General features: G+C 33.1%; 2 protein-coding genes across 2 annotated transcripts; one reads left to right on the top strand and one right to left on the bottom strand.

The window, feature by feature from the left end:
- Positions 1-2434: 2434 nt before the first annotated feature.
- Positions 2435-8387, top strand: LOC130723783 (novel plant SNARE 12-like). Its single transcript, XM_057574912.1, has 10 exons — positions 2435-2733; positions 3911-4003; positions 4445-4538; positions 5348-5385; positions 5688-5785; positions 7332-7411; positions 7477-7533; positions 7619-7711; positions 7799-7873; positions 8012-8387. Exons 1-10 carry the CDS (start codon positions 2654-2656, stop codon positions 8114-8116), a joined length of 813 nt encoding a protein of 270 aa, XP_057430895.1. The 5' UTR covers positions 2435-2653; the 3' UTR covers positions 8117-8387.
- Positions 8388-13134: 4747 nt separating this feature from the next.
- Positions 13135-15070, bottom strand: LOC130723497 (uncharacterized). Its single transcript, XM_057574566.1, has 5 exons — positions 14790-15070; positions 14066-14134; positions 13907-13982; positions 13769-13833; positions 13135-13373 (listed from the first exon to the last, which is right to left on the bottom strand). The coding sequence occupies exons 1-5, from the start codon at positions 14952-14954 to the stop codon at positions 13293-13295; spliced, it is 456 nt and encodes a 151-aa protein (XP_057430549.1). The 5' UTR covers positions 14955-15070; the 3' UTR covers positions 13135-13292.
- Between the last annotated feature and the right edge of the window lie 977 nt (positions 15071-16047).

Genomic DNA, 16047 nt, shown 5'->3' with positions numbered 1-16047 from the left:
GGGAAAGTTGGCACTCACTTACTCTGGATGTGTAGATGGTAAGATGAATCAGATTCTTGCCAACTGATTTTGTTTATTCCCCATATTTATCACCATTAACACATGCATCAATAGAAAAAATCGTATCAGAATCCCCTTCTCCTTCTTAAGTACATCAAACTCAAGTTTTTGGAAAGTGTCTAGCTAATATTCTCATTTTTTTTTTGATAAGCAGCTAATATTCCCAATTAACTTGAGTATCATAAACCGACCATCACATTTATATAATTATTACCCTTTCAAGGCCTGATTGGTGACATGTCACTATCGTTATTGTATCAGAATATATGATGTCTTGTTTGTGGTTTTCCTTGTTTTCCTTGTTTGTGTACAGCTACAAGTGTGACTAATCAATCAAACTTTCTATTGGCCAATCTGTGAGGCTTGTTTTGTTTCATAACAAGAGAAGGCCGTTGGTTCATTTACATTTAGAATTCTGAAACTTGGAATTTCAGATTTGATTTTTTTTCCCAGGAATTTGGACTTTTGGAAGCACAATTGTACACTTCTAGTTCCATTTTTTTCAATCAATTATAGAACTTAAGAGTTTTAAAATTATACCTCAAAGACAGCTTCTATGGTGTTCACTCCAAGATGCAAATTTTGGAGTTTGGACAAAAGTTTGTGACCATATTATATATTAAGAAAAGATTTCAAATAATTCAGTTTAAATTATTAAAATATAAATAATCAAAAAGAAAAAATACAAAAATAATTAACCTTGTGACTTTTCCATCTTTTCTTTCAACACCGCCACAATCGTCAATTTTGTTGTTGAGGTTGTTTTCTCTGTGAACGCAATCATCACTCATACCGTAGCTAGGTACGGAGAAACAACTTGGATTTCTTCCTCTAGGTTTCTTCATTTGGATTTCTTCTTGCAGCCACCTCCATCAATGTTTTAATTTGGAATTGAGTCCAGTGACAGATCCATAAATTTTGAGTTGTGGGGGCAATATATATACACACATACATATAAATAAGTATTGAAGGAAAATTATACATATATAGCAGTAGGAATATAAATCTTTTGTAAGGAAAATATTACAAAGAACATATACTATTAAGGAAACATCAAAAAAATTGTGGGGTCAAATGCCCCCATAAGCTATAAAGTGGATCAGTCCCCGATCACCACAACATTTTCTCCCTTTACCTGATCGCTCGTTCTTCATGTCCATCGCTCAACACCGTTGCAACAACGGCTACCAAGACTTTCACCGTGCAACCTCCAAACCCCTTACAACAACCACCATGACCTTCACCACCCCAGGCCAAGAATATCATCGCGCTTATAAAAAAAAGGAAAAAGAATATCATTGCTCCACCAACGACAACCCAAACCAAAACGTACTAGCCCTACCACTAAATCCTACATAATCATCTCCAAAACTTGATCTACAAAAACATAAACAACAATGATTAGTGATTGAGGGAAAGAATGTAACCATAAATTAAAAAATGTTACCACTAGGAAATTGAGGCTTCAAAATGGAGAGCTCTGAGGGTAATGTTCATCACGACGAGATGAAGGATAAGTCGATGAAAGTCGCGAGTCTACAAGACTGGTTTGCAAGCCCCCATGAGACCAGTCGGGCAACAAAACCCTACCTACAGTTTAACCGCATCATAACCCTACCTTCAAGCCAACCATCAGGATAACAAACAGACCCTACAAATTTCACCACCACGTCATATTGCCTCTATAATCATCCTCGCCACTTGGTTATGCCATTAGAAAAGAGAGATGAAATGGAGTTGACGGTACTTTAGTACTTTGGGAAATTTTAACTTAGTGGTGCACCATGATCCATTATTTTTAGTAGTCCATGCTTGAGAGTTGAGAGCATCATACATCAAACCTCATCTTCAATGGGAAAAAGAGATGAGCAGTACAAATATCATAAGATTTTGGTAATAAAAATATCTTAATAAATGGAAGATTCTCACAAACAGTGAAAAGAACACCCAACAATCACACGGAAGAGATAACAGGAGAGAGACATCGAAAGAAAAAAAGTAAGTTAGAGTGTGCAATATGTCCAATATGTTTTTGAGAAAAATATTATAAGAAATGAAAAATTTAGATATTGTAAATAATTTCTATGAGGTATTAAGGTGTATAAAGAAATTCATCATCTACATAAAGTAATGAGAATGCCACATTCAGTTTGATCGGTTGAGAAATGGAAGAGAAAGAACTAGCCATGGATCTTATTTGAGCAACAACTAGAGACATGTAAGCGTTATGAGAATGTCACATTTTGACCGGTTGATACTCTCTTTGTTTTACTCTTGTATTCGCCCAGACATATTGCGTTGATTTTCTTACGATATTTCACTTTACCCAAAAAATAAATCACCACTTGTAATTTTAGGGGATCAGCCCAATCCCAATCTAGCCCAGCCTAATCCAAAAAAAAAAACTAATGGGCTCAAATTTTGTTAATAAAAATAAAATCGTATTATTCAACTTTCGTTCACTTTCCACTTCTCATTTTCCCGGGAAAATCAAACGGTTATGCATCCCGCGTAGGCTTCACCAAATCTTCGACCTAGGGTTTCTGCTCGGAACTCTCTCTGTCCTCGCCGGAACACACAATCTCCGGCAACCATGGCCACCGCCAACTTGCAGATGAGCCCTCAGGTTGAGCAGATCCACGGCGAAATTCGTGATCACTTCCGCGCCCTCGCGTACGTCTCTCTCTGTCTTAACCACAACCTCTTCTTTCTCAGTTCGCTTCGCATAGATTTTTCTTAATTTGTGATTTTCTCACCTGCATTCGCATCTGTGATGAATTTCAATAGAAACTGTGGCGTTTTTTTGTTCTGAGTTGCTATTTATGTTAATTTGATTGGTTTTTGTTATTCAGTGATTTTATGATTCTTGAAATTTTAGAATTTAATGTTGAAATATGAGTCTGGTCAATGTGAGTGGGTAGTGGAGATACCATGCTGGTGCTTACTGCTTAGAGTATTTCTGGCTCAGTGTACATATGGCATTTAGGCTTGGTTATCTGAGAATCTAGCTAGTTCTGCAACTTGTGCTTCAAGGGTTCAACCTATGTTGATACGTGGTGACGCGCGAAACATGGGAGGGGAGCAATTGAACTAGAAGAAGTTCTATCTTCAGTTCCAATTGATATTCTAGGTCATGGTGATGATAGTAGTGAAGGTCCTATATAGAAATAATTAAATAAACATATTCTAAGTGTGCATAAACTCGAAACAAAAGTTGGTTGTTAGTATATTGTGCTTGAAAAATCAACATTCTTCATTTTTTGTTATTGGATAATTATACTCAGTTGTTAACATGGATGTTCTCCTGTTGTTTTCATGGTTTCCTGTATAATGAGCCAATATTTACATTTCAACTTTGTAGGATCATTGGTCAAATATTGGCCACTAATTAGAGTATTGACACACTAAAAAAAAAGGTCTCCATGAGGGAAACATCCATTATCGATTTATCGTGACATCATCTCGCACTTAAGGTCATAAAATTTTAAATAACTTTTTCAGTTAACACAAGTAGTGTGTCTAGCTTTATAGTGTCTTGTTTGATGTTTCATGTCTTCTACACAGGGGTCATGACATGACCATAACATGTTTTGTGGTTATGATTAGAATTTATTCATCTATTGATTCTTGAAACTGAATACAATTGTCTGATTGCCGCTTTCACTGTGATGGGTCAATGGAAATGATGCACTTTTCTTCTATTTTAGTCAAATATCCTTAGCTGGTGCCACATTTATATGGCTAATGATTCGTACAGAAGGATAAGAAAGAAAGAATGCTTGATTATCTGAATAATTTCACCTTTTAAGCATTTGTAGATATTTTTAACATATTCAAATTCTGCACCCAGGAATGGTTTCCCGAGGTTGGATAAAATTAAAGATTCCAATAGACAAAGTAAGCAGCTCGAAGAACTCGCAGAGAAAATGAGGGAGTGCCAAAGGTAAATCTTGGATTTATGTAGTTGTAATCTTGCCATCTCTTGGTGACTACTGAACTCTATGTAAGAAAGAAAATGCAGATTCCATTCGAAATATCAACTTTGTTTTCCACGTTGGCTGTCATGGTTTTTTTTTTCCTATAATCAATTATCATAAAGAAGAGTTGTGTAGAAGTATAAAACTTTACATCCCATGCTGACGTCCCATATTTTGAATGATGATGATATGGGCATCATCCGACCTTTTTAAAATTTGATATTTTGTTTATCATAGCCATCTGCTTTCCAAAAAAATTCTGACGATTTATTTCCTTTTTCCATGTGCCAATGGTGAAAAAGCAAAATTGCATCTGATTTTTATATATTTCACAATTTTCTTTCAATGCATTCCCTGCATTCATAGTACATGAAACATTATGTTGTTATTCTTTTATTATTCCCAAGGTTGATAAAAGATTTTGATCGTGAAATTAAAGATGAAGAGGGAAGAAATCCCCCAGAAGTGAGCAAGCAACTCAATGATGAAAAGCAATCAATGGTCAGTACCCAAAATCTATCCTTTTTATATACTCATGTTAAAATTCTAGCTCCGCAAATTTTAATAGGGATGCAATGTCTTCCATATATTGTGAATTTGACATTCAAGATTGTCATGTTTTCAACCTTTAACAGCCATGGTTGTTAAACTCGTGAGTAGCTTATGAGTTTACGACCGAGAAAATCGTGCTGACTTGCACTAGACTCATTTCTTATTAGACTCAGTTGAACAGGGTTGTCAATAGTGCGGTATAGTGCCATCACAGTGCATTGCAGCCTCCACGGTGGTGTCCTTTTTGATAGCTGTAATCTCACAATTACCGCCCCCTCCAAAAATAGTGTCCTAATTCAAGAACTTTTGTTATACATGTGCTCTTCTTGTGGTTACTTTAAAACACATCATAGTACGATCGCTTTTTTAAAACAGATCTATAATCTGTGCATATCAGCTGCTTTAATTTTCTAGCATTCCTTTAGTGTGACCAGATTTAGAACTAATGTACTGGTTATAGGTTAGATTTGGAAGCTTATTTCTCATGTATTCCATCACCTTCTAAATTCTAATGATGATGGTTTGAGCACTTTGGCAGTGGCTGAGTCTATATTCATTTTCAATTTGTCTAAGTAATCAGTACTTAATTTGTAAATAGGCCGCCACATTTAGTATATCGATATCATCCAGAAACCAAATAATGTGATCTATGGTCTTAAAATAGTCTGTCACTGTGTGTATCTGAGGATAGTCTACATTCTTGTATTGCACACAAACAACTTATTCTTTATGTTTGCTCACATGCATTGTTGTTGCAGATCAGGGAACATAACTCATATGTGGCATTGAGAAAAACGTGAGTTCATCCCTGTAATTGTGTTACTGCTGACTGAATAGAATCTTTCATTAACATGCATTTGGTACTTGGTCCTTGTGAAGGTTTTATAACAAATTATATGAATAATACTAATTTCCCCTCTGAGCATGTTCAACTTCCAAAATCGTGATAAATGTTGACTGCTGGTGTTAGTGGAACCAATAAATCAAACTTTAATTTCCTTCCAATATTCATTTTTTATGCCTAAATAAAAACGTACTCTTTTTGGCCATTGGAAAGGTGGATTTATAACTTCTTGTTGTTACTTTGATGATTGATAGGTACATGAATAACCTTGGTAATAAGAAACTTGAACTTTTTGACATGGGAGCTGGAGCAAGTGAGCCTATAGCTGAAGATAATGTTCAATTGGCATCAGGTCAGCTATTTTCCCTTAATAACCTTAATTGTTGGTAATATCATGTTTAGTTGATTAGGATTCTTAGTTTATAGGCATGCCATATACATATCTTTTGACTATTGAATTTTGCATTTTTTTTTTCCTACTTCATGCTGGTGAAAAATTATGTAATGCTTCTCATGGGCATGAGCATTATGACAATGCGAAATATGAAAAGGGAGACCAAATTGAATATATATAATTCTTCATAGAAGTTTTGATAAAAAAAAAATAGATTGTTTTTGCATTAAAGACAATCAAGTATTATGAGAATAATCACCAATTAATGTAATTAAGTATTAGGACCTCAAACATCAATGAACCAAAGCAAAAGGGGAGACAGCTAAACTTAAGCTTCTATCATGGAAATGAGATACATGTGTATGTCTTTAATTACATGGCTCACGAAGAAGAGTAACAATTCAACACCATTATCTGTAGTATTGCTAGACTGGGATGACTTGGTGACCATGGATTGTGAGCGGGATAAACGCAATAAGGGTTGGAGAGCTATTCGATTGAGGCCACTGGACTGACATCTGTGCCATTAGCGTCCTAAACTCCAGTTTTGTAGAATGACAGTGTCTTTCACAAAGGTAATAAAAAAATAAGAGGCAAATGAAGCAACAAATAGATTGTAGATTAAAGGGACAACTAGGAACATAAAATATGTAGTCAATGAATAAAGGAGGAAATGGGCAGTGTTGTAGGCAAATAACCATGTTGAGGAAGATTGGAGAAAAGGTTCTGGTTATCTGAGATGTGATTGGATGTTCTGAAGTTAAGTACCAAATGGGATGATGGAAGTCAAGGTGGACCAAGAACAAAACTACCATTGTGCTCAGCAAAGGTGTGGAATTACTCATGTGCTCGAACCATCTTAGCAAACCTTCTCAGGCAGTTGGACATATTGTAGGTGTGGCAGGGGACTCAGGTGTGGTTAATGGAGCAATATGGGCAACATTGGCAGGCCAAAAGATTAGCTGTATACTAAGTTTATGCTGAAATTAAACACTTGAAATTGATCATAATATGCGCATCTCTTTGTCAAAAACACACACACACACATCTCTGACTCTGACATATACAATTGTCTTGCTGTTTCAAATTTGATTTAAGTTATTTATACTAGACAAGTCTAATGGTCCGACATTGGCCTCAAATTTTATTTTATCCGTCAGCATAATGTGAGGTTATGAAAGCTTTCTCATAGGAAAATAGGTATGAAACTTATAAACCTGACCTCACTCACAAGAAGTTCAACATCACATTAAATGCCATGAAGGCTTGTTTATAGGCAAATTTGTAGTGAGTATATGCCTGATTCAATGAAAAATGTATCAATACCAATTACCAATAACATGATGGCATTGCTTCTCAATCAACATGAGTCTAATCAATATGTTTTTCTGTTCTATCCAGTCTTCATGTACTCATCCAACATCTTCCTCTGGATGTTTATGCTTTTATGTGGAGTTAATGACGGATTCATCTCACCAAAATGCTCATTTGGCTTGTCCTCTAGAACTCTCAAATCAAGAACTTATCAATGCTGGGATGAAGACAATGGATGAGACTGATCAGGCTATTGAAAGATCTAACCAGGTGACTCTTCAGAATTATGACTCCATTGCTCCTGCACCTTTGTTCTTAACTATATTGAAATGTAGGTTGTACATCAAACAATTGAAATGGGCACCCAAACTGCTACTACCTTGAATGGCCAAGTAAGAATCTACACCAAATTTACTTTAAAAGATAAGAATCTATCTGATCATGCATTTGACTTTTGTCTGTTATAAACTTGTGCAGACTGAACAGATGGGCCGTATCATTAATGAACTTGATTCACTTCAGTTTTCGATTAAGAAGGCCTCCCAGCTTGTGAAGGAGATTGGTAGAAAGGTTTCTTCATTTTCATTGTGCTCATGCATTATTTACTTTCCTACAAACCTCTGTCGTGAAACTAAAGTGTCTTTACCCCATGACCAGGTAGCTACTGATACGTGCATCATGCTTTTTCTGTTCCTTATCGTCTGTGGTGTAGCTGCCATTATTGTTGTGAAGGTATTATCTTCATTTCATCTATTATTTCCATGAACTTGTAGATTCCTTCTCAAGCATGGTTTAATTTCCTATCATTTATAATGTTATGTGCAATGCCAACATTATGCGCCTGTTGTAACCGGATCTGATATTTTGCAGTTTGTGAATCCCAACAACAAAGATATTAACGATATCCCAGGACTGGCGCCTCCAGCTCCAACCAGGAGGCTTTTGTATGTAAGGACTGGAGAAAATTTTGATTAATTCTTATCTTAGAAGAATTTTCTCCATCTTAATCCTACCAAACCTCTGAACATTGACTCTCTTGGATGATGGGAAAGTCAGAATGCTATACGTGGGCATTTTTTCGATCTCTCCAATCAATTTTAAACTGAGAAAATTTCTGCTTGAGTTGTGTATATCTTGTTTGTGAGTCCATCATGTATATCACACGAGTGGCTTTTGATTTTCTGAGTGCCATGTATATAACATTCTAAAAACGTAGGGCTAGAAAGAAAATTATACTATACTGTGAGATCTGTGGTGTACATGTCCCTCATGATAGAGATATGTTTGTCCCCTTGCATAACGCATATATTTCAATCAGTGTTCATATCCACTATGGGAGTATTTAGTTTTTTTTTTGAGGTAATGCTCGACGGTTAATTTCACAACAACTAGCGTTTTTACCCCGTGCGTTGCACGGCGAATATTGATCTCATTATTTAAGCACGATTAATGAATTAGGCTTAATAGCTCTTTTAGTCCCTCACTTATCATAATTTTTCACTTTTGGTCCCTTTAGGAAAAAATTAGCAAAATTAGTCCCTCATATTTACACACTTTTGTAGTTTTCGTCTAAATAGAGATCATTTTTGCAAACAAATAAGCAATGTGGAGGACCAAAAGTGCTAATTTTTTTATTGGGGACCAAAAGTGCAAAACTGTGATAAGTGAGGGACCAAAATAGCTATTAAGCCTTGAATTAAGATATGAAAAATTGAAAAATGAGCATTCAACCAAACAAAATCACAATGAGTATTACACAACTTGCAAAATTTGACAAAAACTTTATATACATTTAATCCTAAATATTTTTAAAATTATAAAAAATATACTTAAATTAGATTAAAAATTGTTCCCAAGAGTTTGCAATAGTGGTAAAAGCTATGAGCCATAAGGGAAGGATGGGAATGAAGAGTTAGCAAAAATTATTAGTTTTTACATGAACTATTTCTTGTGTAGAATGTTTTTCCCCGTTGAACTTTTTTACCATGTAATCTAATCATAAGTATATAGTACTTATTTAAGAAAAAAGTTTTAAAATTTGACTGAAAATTTGGCCTCAACTACTATTATTTAGTACTCATTTTAAATTTCAAACTCAAATCTCAATTTTTTTTTACAATTTTTAATAAAGGAAATTCATTAACTTAAATTGAATATTGACTCATTAATCAATGAGATCATTCTATAAATTATATTTATTTCTTAAAAAATTAAAATAAACCTAATTAATTATTATGAATGAATTTACAAATGATTTAGGGTGGAAAGAAAAGCGTATTCTGTGTCTGAGCAAAATAATTTAAAATCCGAGTGAAAAATTGGATCAAATTACTTTTATTTAGTACCCATTTTAAATTTCAAACTCAAATCGCAAAATTATTTTTTACAATTTTAAAAATAATAAATTAATTAAATAAAATTAAATATTCGCTCCTTAATCTATGAGATCATTCCATTATTTACCTTTTTTTCTAAAAAAGGTAAAAGAAACCCCAATAATTATTATGAAAGGAAAAATCAAAATCTACTCATTAAAACGGAACTGACTCTTTTTTTCATCATTCCACTCCGAAATTTCATGTTGCCCAATTGGAATGTTTTTTTTTCTAAATTGATTATTCATTTCCTTTTTACTTAAAAAACGGATTTGCCTTATTTATACTCATAACTAACTAAATCTGATTTTGCTTAAGAAAGTTGATTATGTGCTGCACTCATTAAATTCAATATTTATTTTCTTTTTTCATTAAAACTAAAGGATTAAGCGTTTACATTTTTTTTTAATATCACACCATAAATTTTGACGCAAGTACTATTATTCACAACCAATTTTCAATTTCAAATTTCAAACTCAAATTTCAATATTAAATTGAATATCCACACCATAATCTATGGAATTATTCTAAATTTTATATTTATTACATAAAAAAGTTAAAGAAACTCCATTAATTATTATTAAAGGAGAAATCAAATTTATTCACTAAAATAGAATTGACATTTTTTAATTTATTTTACCTTGAAATTAAATGTATCCCAATCAAAATGATTTTTTTAAAATTGATTATTCATTTCCTTTTCATTTCTCTTATTTATATTGATCACAAACTAAATCTGATTTTGCATAAGAAAGTTAATATCTACCCATTATATTTATTATTGATTTGCTTATTTTGTTAAAAAAAATGTATCAAGTGTTTTAAAATCTGACTGAAAATTAGGCTCCAATTACTATTATTTAGTACTCAATTAAAATTTCAAACTCAAATCTCAATTTTTGTTTACATTTTATAAAAAAAGAACTCCATTGACTTAAATATAATATTATGATCTAAAAAATTCTATATGACCTAAAAAATATAATATTCACACCATAATCTAAACGCAAAACAGTAAATAACTCAAAGTGCACAAATAAATAAATAAATTACAACATAAAACGACAATCTTTGCTAAGTTGGAAGAAGATGCATCAGCCTTTAATCTAGAAGTAGTTGTCATGAACGGATCTGAACTATCCTGAAATAAGAGTAAAAATTGAAATTCACAATACATAACTATCTATAGTGATAGCATGTGCATATATAATAGGATTTAATTTTATTTTAACTTACATCACTTAATACTAATTATGTAAGCCGCAACTGTTCAACACTGTCATCATCAACCAAAATCTGTGAACACCAAAAGAAAAAGAGTATAACCAAATTGTAACATGCTAAACATTAAATCAACCAGCAAGGTCAGTAGATGAAGATTCATGCCTAAAATATAAAGATGTATATGTTTCTTGAGTTATATGTTTCAATATGCTTTGCTCAAAATAAATGTGAATCAAAAAATTCATAAGGCTTACCTCTCCTTCCTCGTATCTCTTCTTTGGTTTTTAATTGTAGAACAAAACTCAACCAAGCCACTCTGGAAAAACAAACAAAAAAATTCAGCAAAATCTAACAGAAAGTAGGAAGAGGGCAAAAACCTCACTTGTTGTATTCACTCTTGAAGAATCTTTCATATAAGCTCACCATCCCAAATTCCAATTCGCAATAATCCCATGGTGATGAGGCCTATGAAATTACATAATGAAAAGTAAAAAAGCATCACTCCAATCAAAATCATTTCAATAAATCACACACGTTGCAGATCATTTCATAATGTTCATAGAAATGTAACTATACCCTTATGATATGGCAAGAAACTGGTTGAATCAGAAGCAATACCTGAACTTTTTTTGCTTTTTCAACATTTGCTTCTCAATTTCCCAGTCATCACAACAATAGTTATTTCAAAGCTCTTAGATGATGGTTAAATAATGGAATGATAGAGGAGAAGAATTACATAAGAGAGTTTATATAGATGAAAACAATTAGGGTTTATGTTGTTTGCACGTGAAAAAAGGAAGGAGAATATTGTTCCAAAAAGAATATTCAAAATTTGAATTTATAGGTTGTCAAAATTTTAAAATTTGAATCTTGATTTCAAAAACGTACTTTTTGAAAGGTTAGCAAAATCAGTTTTAATCACATAAAAAAAAAGCAAAATACGTATAACAAAAGTGAAAAAGTTTTTGTTTTTAAGCCTTATGTATGAATAAGAATATTAAACATCTATTAATGTGATTTTGAATGATTATTCCATAGGTAGTCAATGATGGGTGATGACTTTTGTTACAGCATTAATGGAGAGTTTAAAAAAAATTAAACAACAATTAATAGTATTTTGAATGACTATTCCATAAGTAGTTAATGATGGATGATGACTTTTGATTCAGGATAAATGGACAGTTAAAAAAAATTAATCAACAATTAATGAGATTTTTTATGATTATTCAATAGATTGTTAATGATGGGCCACAAAACCAAAATTAAGGAGAAATTATCTCACCATAAATTTGTCAGAATCATTTAGAGCTTGACACTTGTCAGCTAATGAGGGAGGATGGATAAGAGTGAACCTGGGAGTGCCAACTCATCTAAGTGGGTCTCACAGAGTTCTTCTTTTCTATAGTATATAAATGTTTATGGGAATTCTTAATTAACAAACGTTGCAAGCTCAAGTCTTTACATGTTTTTTTGGAGTGAATAAAAATAGAGGTTGGAGTTTCCATCTACCTTGAATTAGAGTACCATTCCAGGAATATAAGAAATATGACACTTCTGGGTTGAGGATGTCAAAATGCTTTTGCTGAGATTAGGGATGACTACAAAGGAAACATTGCATCATGAGAATAAATTAGGAAAAGAGTGAATTTAAACCACAACATATACAAAGAGTTGAGGTAAGGATGACAAGGTGGGCGCGGGCGGCACTGCTCCCCCACTTCCCTAATCTGTCCTCGTCCTCATCCTCATCCCCACAAAGGAGTGAGTTTTTCTTTTGTTCCCATTCCCTACCATCCGACGGGTCCCCACGAGAATTTTCAACGTCATTAAAAATTAAAAAAAAATATTGAAAAAAAAAACCTAATTTATGTAATAAATTTAAAAACCACGAATGACAACACAACCACATCAAATTCAATGCAAGCACATAATCAAGTTGAAAGTTATTGAAATTCATCTTAAAATCTGAACAAAAAATCATTACGGAATATGTGGAGTCAACAAAATAAGAAATTTGAAATGTAAATATTAATATTCAATTCATCCAAAATGTGAAGCTTAACCCTCAAAATATACCTCTAAACATTCAACTCATACAAACAAAAAAGTGAATTCTTCATTTTAAGTATTATAATTTTTATTTCAAGCTAAGTTTATTTTCTAGAAATTAGTTTTTTTACATTTTTTTATAAATAGTAGGCAATTTCTCTATTACCCATATAAAAAAAATTTGAGGTTTCATACCCTTTTGGATTATTTTATCATGATTTCTTCCGCAATAAACTTCCATAATTTACAACTCAATCCTTCCCACTCTAAATAATGTACTGAGATTCCAAACTCTCCTATTTTGAAAGGGGGGTACCAGAGCAACGCCCAAAATAGTATGATAAATTTATCAACAAAATTAAATGTAAATATATATTTAATTAGAATTAGATTGGAACAATTCTCAAAGCTGAAAATCTTCTAATAGCTGCCGTGAATTCTAATTTATAGATAACAACATTGGGAAAATACATAATGGCTATTATGAAGTCTCCCTGCCTATTTTATAAAGATGTTCCCTCAACTCTTGACTTCGTATAGCCCAGACTAATGAGTTTCTGTATCAATATCTTCTCAGCTTCTATCTGCAATCCAAGAAAGTTGCAAAAAAAATAAAAAAAATGGTGCTGAGTAATGAGTAAGGCAAGGGTCAGATCAACTGTAGAACTATTACAAATTACAAAACTGGAAAATCAAGAAATTAAGCATCAATGTAAGTGTTTGATTGCAATCTTTGCCAAATATAATAATTATATCTCAGTAGAAAGTTGGACCAAGATAAATACTTAGATACCTTTCTGCAAGGACATCACTTTCTTATCATGAGTTGACTCATACAAACAGTAATATGATTTTTTAAAACAACATATTCTATAAATAAAGCATAAAACAGAACCTATAGCAGCAACAACAAAGACATTAACATGGATCACAAAAAGTGCAGACATGCATATGTGAGAAATAGAGAGGGTAACCAGACCTCAATCATAGGGCTGTTTTTTGGAATACTGCAAGCCATGACTATATTGAGACCAGTCTTCAACACTGTCAGAAACAAAGAACATTAAATCATGAACTAAGGGATTAATTTTAAACTATCAAACATGCCAAAAGTTACCTAATCGACGAGCAATGCCAGATCCTGTATTATCAGATGTCCCTCCAAGTAAGGAAGTTACAGACACCACGTTGTTCTGCATTTATCATCACAAATCACCATCAACACATTTTTTAACACTCATAATCAGCTTAGCCTTAAAGGAATGAGAGAACTTACAGGACGAGTAGGAGCTGCTGCATACATGTGTCCCAATTTTGTAGAGTTGTAACCAATCCACACATATATCTATGACAACCAGGCATTCATATCAAAAGAATGTTTGAGGAGTAAAAAGATAGAAAGAAATCAAAGCATTGAGAGACAATAACTTTCATTATAAGTTATAACACATTATTTTTTTGTCTTCACCAAGGTACCCCAAACCAAGGTATCCCACACAAATTATTTTTTGTCAGCCCGTGAGACTAATTCTTTGCCTCACCAGTCTCACCGTTAGCGCACTAAGCAGGCAGTAGGCGCACTAAGCAATAGGAGGCTGACCAAGGAGTTTTTTCCACTCACATGAGTTGAGAATCGAACCCCGATCACTTAAAACACTTGCTTTATGACACATCATTTTGTTCAAACTTTAGATTCCCAAACCAAATTTAGATTCCCAAACCAAAAGTAATGGCCAAACTGAGAGAACAGTGTTATCACCACTTGCTCTAAATGTGAAAATCCATATTGGGTGAACATAGGTAGCAAATACTAACAGGCTAATAGCAATACAAATACTCCAGTATTCTCAGAGTAACCCTATTTTCCCCAACTCATTGGTCAATGCCCCATGTTTGTGAGTGACCCAGTTGAAGAAAATGACGCTTTAACTGGTTTTGTTTCAAATCAAATAACTTGAAAACAAAAAGATGAGAACTTGATTTGAAGCAGAGGGAAAAACCTGTTTGGGGAAGCGAATGATCTGAAGATGGAGGCTAACATCATTGACGATTTCAGAAAAGGAAGTGATCTTCAATTGATCATGTGAATGCGCACTTGTATCAATCTCCTGCTTCTCCTTCAGTTTCAATTCTTCAATTTCCTTCTCCAATCCTTGAGAATCCATTAACCCTAAAACCCTAACCTTAACTTCTTCAAGCAGGGTTTTTAGGTCAAACTTCTTCAACAAGATGAAGCTTTTCTTTTGTTCAGCTGAAAACAATTGAATGTTTGCTCACCTCCTCTGCTATATTCACATCCAATTGTACTTTTCATATTTTTAATTCTTAAAAATACTCTTTAAGATTTTAAATGATTACACTTTTATAAAACTTTAGGGGGCGTTTGTTACAAGTTATCAAAAATCATGCCCGGGTAAGTAGATTTCCAGTCCAGAGATATTATGATATGAATGTTATTCCCAGACATCTTTTAAAAAAGTGTTTTGGAATCTTTAAAGATCCCTTCTACCAAACGCCCTCTTAAAGTATAATTTTACTTAATAACATGTAACATGTCACGTGTATTTCCTTTAAGTTTTATTTTTATTTCAAATAATGATATATTATAAAGTGAACTATTTTGTAGAAATTAAAGATAATTATTTGAAAAGAGTTGAAATTTGAAACATAAAAATAAAAATAAAAAATAAAGAGAAAAGAATTATAAGAATTTAAGGAAAACATTAATAATCATAAAAGTATTTTTTCGAGGTGAACCAAAGTATCTTAGAGTCATAAGCGTGAGATTAATCTCTCGTCTATCAACACTTAGCACACTAAGAGGTAGGAGGTTGACCAATGAGTTTTTTTTTTTCATTCGCAAGGGTTGAGAATCGAACTTCAACCACTTGCTTAAGGGACATATGGTTGGTTCAAGATGGTACATGTTTGATTCTCCTTAAGTAATGTCTCGGGTTTGAGTCTTGTAGATGAAAAAAGCACTCACTAGAAGAGTTAGTCTCATCATGATGATAATGTTCCCAACTCGAACATAATTGTTTCCCGTGAATGATACTTATAAGCATCGATGTTGGAGCACTACGTAAACACACACACACTTGAGTTTTTTTAGGGGATACTTAGTATCTTAATATCTTAAGAAGGAAACAAAATACAATAGCAAGATATCTCACTCTAAAGAGACTAAAAATTTAATTTTATTAGACATACACTAGGGAATTTTGTGCTGTCCTTCTCATTAATAGTCTCAAACAAATA

Source organism: Lotus japonicus, chromosome 6 (assembly GCF_012489685.1).
Source record: "Lotus japonicus ecotype B-129 chromosome 6, LjGifu_v1.2".
In the NCBI taxonomy this organism is placed as follows: Eukaryota; Viridiplantae; Streptophyta; class Magnoliopsida; order Fabales; family Fabaceae; genus Lotus; species Lotus japonicus.
The sequence above is the reverse complement of the archived record's forward strand: the minus strand, read 5'-3'. Positions and strand labels throughout refer to the sequence as shown.